This window comes from Otolemur garnettii, unplaced genomic scaffold (assembly GCF_000181295.1).
Source record: "Otolemur garnettii isolate 467f Iridium unplaced genomic scaffold, OtoGar3 scaffold00013, whole genome shotgun sequence".
NCBI lineage: Eukaryota > Metazoa > Chordata > Mammalia > Primates > Galagidae > Otolemur > Otolemur garnettii.
The window spans coordinates 15,776,402-15,780,014 of record NW_003852408.1 but is presented as its reverse complement, the minus strand read 5'-3'; the positions used below and the strand labels follow the sequence as shown (position 1 = coordinate 15,780,014).

The following is a 3,613-nucleotide window of genomic DNA, read 5'->3' as shown; positions in this document are numbered from 1 at the left end:
GAAGGCACCTGGAAATATAAAAAGGGGACAGATGGGAGAAACAAACTTTCATGAGCTACAGACTCGGTGCCCTGGTGATTGCAGGCAAGCAAGCTGTAAAGGTTTTTAGTACACTCAAGAATAGGCTTATGGGAAGAGAAGCATTTGGGAGTGTAGGACTGAGATGAGAAATGGTTTGATTTTAACCAAGTTTAGGTAATGAAATGGTAGGATGTTAGTGGAGATTTGGAAATGCACCTCGGGATTGGTCAGGGCTGGGGATTTAGACTTATGAGAGATCAGCCTAGGAGGGATAGTGAGCCCACGGGGTATGGTTGGAAGCCCTGGGTGTGGGTTTGCCACTACACCATTATCAACAATGGATAGCTGCACTTGGTGGAATTAGGTAAAAGCTTGGCTGAACACAGATTTAGGAGTGGAATTACCCTTCAGTAGAGAAAGCCTTTGGAAGAAGTGAGATCTTGGGAGCTAGTTCAGTACTAAAATACTGATTGGAAAGTTATAATGGAAGAAATGTTAAATATTTATATCCAGTATAAATTACAACATACTAACAGCTTTGTTGTTGCTCTCAGGGCCATTTCTTTTTTTTTACTAAAGCAGTGAATGGCAGAGAAGGTAAGATGTCAGACACTAAGGCATTAAGGTTATGTTAGTGAGAGTTTGCTGAGATGATCTGCACTGGCCACGGTGTAGCTCCCTGATCTGTGTAACTAAAATGTGCGCTCTCTCACCTTTGTGTTCTCTCTTCCATGATGAGAGTCAGTGTTAGAGCCTGGGTTCTTCCTTTTATCTTTTCTTTTCTCTCTCTAATGAAGGACCCAAAGCAGCAGAAGATCTATGACTTATTCCAGAAGTCCTTTGAGGAATATGGAAGTGATATGGAGCTCCTGGAGGCAGCAGAGTCCTTTGACCCAGGAAGTAGTTCACAGGGCACAGGAGATTCCTTGGATGAAAGCACATTGACACCCAGTCCACCGAAGAAAAGAAGATTTGAATTTTTTGATAACTGGGACAGCTTTACCTCTCCCTTGTAAAAGTGGGAAGGGGAAATTTAAAAATCATGAAATTGATTAAAATAAAATAAGGTATTTTATTTTTAAAGCCTGTACTTCTCTTGTCATTGTAGCAGCACCTGTGTCTGTCTCCACGATCAGCAGGATACTAGGCCACTGTCAGCATGTCCATTCCCGTGTTGTTAGTGTAGCCTTGCCCGGGGTATGAATTAACCTAGGCCCTTCTGGCTTAGAACTGGAGATAGCAAATTATAGTAGTTGATAATGTACATTCTTTAAATTAACAAGTTGCTTCCTACACAACTCAGCAAAATATATATGTACCAGGCACTGTCCTAGGTACTGGCAATAATTCACTGAACAAAAGAGAAAAATTTTGCATGAGCCTTTCCAGAGCCTATAAATGGGTGAGGCAACAGCTGGCTGTAAGTCCTTTCTTCCAATAAAGCCATGTATGGAGGCCAGGCACAGTGGCTCATGCCTGTAATCCTAGCACTGTGGGAGGTGGGGTGGCTGGATTGCTTGAGCTCAGGAGTTTAAGACCAGCTTGAGCAAAAAGTGAGACCCTGACACTAATTAAAATAGAAAAACTGAGGCAAGAGGATCTCTTAAACCTAAGAGTTGGAGGTTGCTGTGAGCTATGATGCCATGGCACTTTACCTAGGATGACAGCTTGAGACTCTGTCTCAAAAAAAATGAAAAAGCAAATGAAATTAAACTATGAATGGACACTGAAATTTGAAATTCATTAACTTTCACGTGTCACAATTATTCTTTTGATTTTTTCAGCCATTTAAAAATGTGAAGCTGTACATAAACAGACTTAGGCCGGATTTTGCCCACTGTCCAGTTTGCTAACCCCTGATTTAGGTAGCATGGTCCAATAGCAATATTATGCAAGCTGCACATGTGATTCTAACTTCTCTAATAGAACATACTTTTAAAAGATTAATAATTCATTCAACCCAATATATTATCATTTCAACTTCTAAACAATATTTAAAAAGTGATTAAAGAGAAATTTTATAGTCTGTTTTTTGCACTAAGTCTGCTATACAATGTGTATTTGATACTGATAGCAGCGCGGTTTGAGTAGCCCCAGGTTGCAGGTGCTCAGGAGCCATGGTGGCCTGGTGGGAGGTGGCCCAGTGGGGACAGAGCCTATATGGAAAGAGATGGTAAAATTCTTCAGAAACTTTTCCCGTATGGCTGCATACGTGGGTTTTTGCAGTCTTGGAGGTTCATTAATGGAAACAGCACAGTCACTTCATTAGTGAAAAGTGGAATGAGTTAAGACCCAGGAAGCAGAAAGGTTTGGGGATTACAGTCAGATTCTGAGAGAATTGTAGAAAGGAGCATTTCTTCCTCACCTGCCCCAGTGCCTTTCCATGGCTTCTGGCCTATGTGTTTGAACCACAAAGCTTGAGAAACATTATAGAGCCTCTTCTATGACTGCAGATGTTTCTTGAGACGCTTTTACCTGCCTGCTCCTTACTCAAGTCCCCCTAGGGAAGTTTTCATGCAGCTGTTCCATGGGTACCACTGGAAAATCTCTGCCCACATTTCCCTCCCACTGTTCATTCAACAGATTTTGAGCACCAAGCTTTCTTCCTCTTTCTTAACTGTCCTGAGCTGGGATCAAGTGCTTTATCTCTTAGGATCTCATTCTCTACTTCTATCAATAGGTTCTTCTTATTCCAGGAATATAGTTAGGATACAAAGGGCCTATGGGGCATACCCATGCAGTGGTTCTACTTCCAAAATCAAAGGAAAATGGGAGATGATTTTAGAGACATACATACCTGGTATTGCTTAGGATAATCACTACTGTTAAGTGACTAAGTCCTTGCTGTATTCACCTCGGGATCTGCTGCACAGATGCCCCTTGGGATACTGCAAGGAGCCAGATCAGTGGCTGCCGTGGAAGGGCTTGCTCTCATTCCTTGAAATTTAGGGCTCCTATGTGAGACCACTATCCTTCTGCTGTTTTCATGAGTATGGCCTGTTGGGCCTTCACCTGAGGCCTCAAATTGAGCCTCAGTTTCAGCTGTTATGGAGAAAAACTCATTCTTTTCTTTGAGATGTCCCTGAGGTCCCCCAAAGCAAATTTTATTTACATGACAAGCCTATGTATTATCAGACCTCTGAAATTTGTTAAGGGTCTCCTAGCCATTTCTGTATAAGTCAGCAAAAGACACTTGGACTTATTTATATAGAGTGAATAACTGTAGCCATAGACCATTGCTCTGGCTACAAGCCTGTATACCACCTTACTGTGCTGAGTACTGTAGGCAATTGTAACACAACTTTGTGAATCTAAATATAGAGAAAGTAATACGTTGTGCCAATACAATGGCTATGACAACACTGGTGATAGAATGACAGGAGTGTTTTAGCTTTGTCGTAATTTTACAGAAGCTTTAAACAAGGATTTCTGCACTAACTCCTTTTTCTCCTGGATTTCACAGCTCAGTCTAGACCTCCAGAAATGTGTTTTCTGAGAGTGTCCAATGGAATGAAGAAACTCTGGGTCCATCTCACCCCACTTTTATTTCTGTCATCCAGTGTACCCTTAAAGAATCTTAAAATCGGCTCGG

At 41.7% G+C, this 3,613-nt stretch overlaps 1 protein-coding gene across 1 annotated transcript in view; it reads left to right on the top strand.

The window, feature by feature from the left end:
• The window catches only part of SMARCAL1 (SWI/SNF related, matrix associated, actin dependent regulator of chromatin, subfamily a like 1), a 58,994-nt gene extending 57,890 nt beyond the window's left edge, over positions 1-1,104 (top strand). Inside the window, 1 exon segment of the mRNA XM_023510439.1 lies at positions 819-1,104. Coding sequence (XP_023366207.1) covers positions 819-1,037 — 219 coding nt within the window. The 3' untranslated portion in view covers positions 1,038-1,104.
• The last annotated feature ends 2,509 nt before the right edge of the window (positions 1,105-3,613 follow it).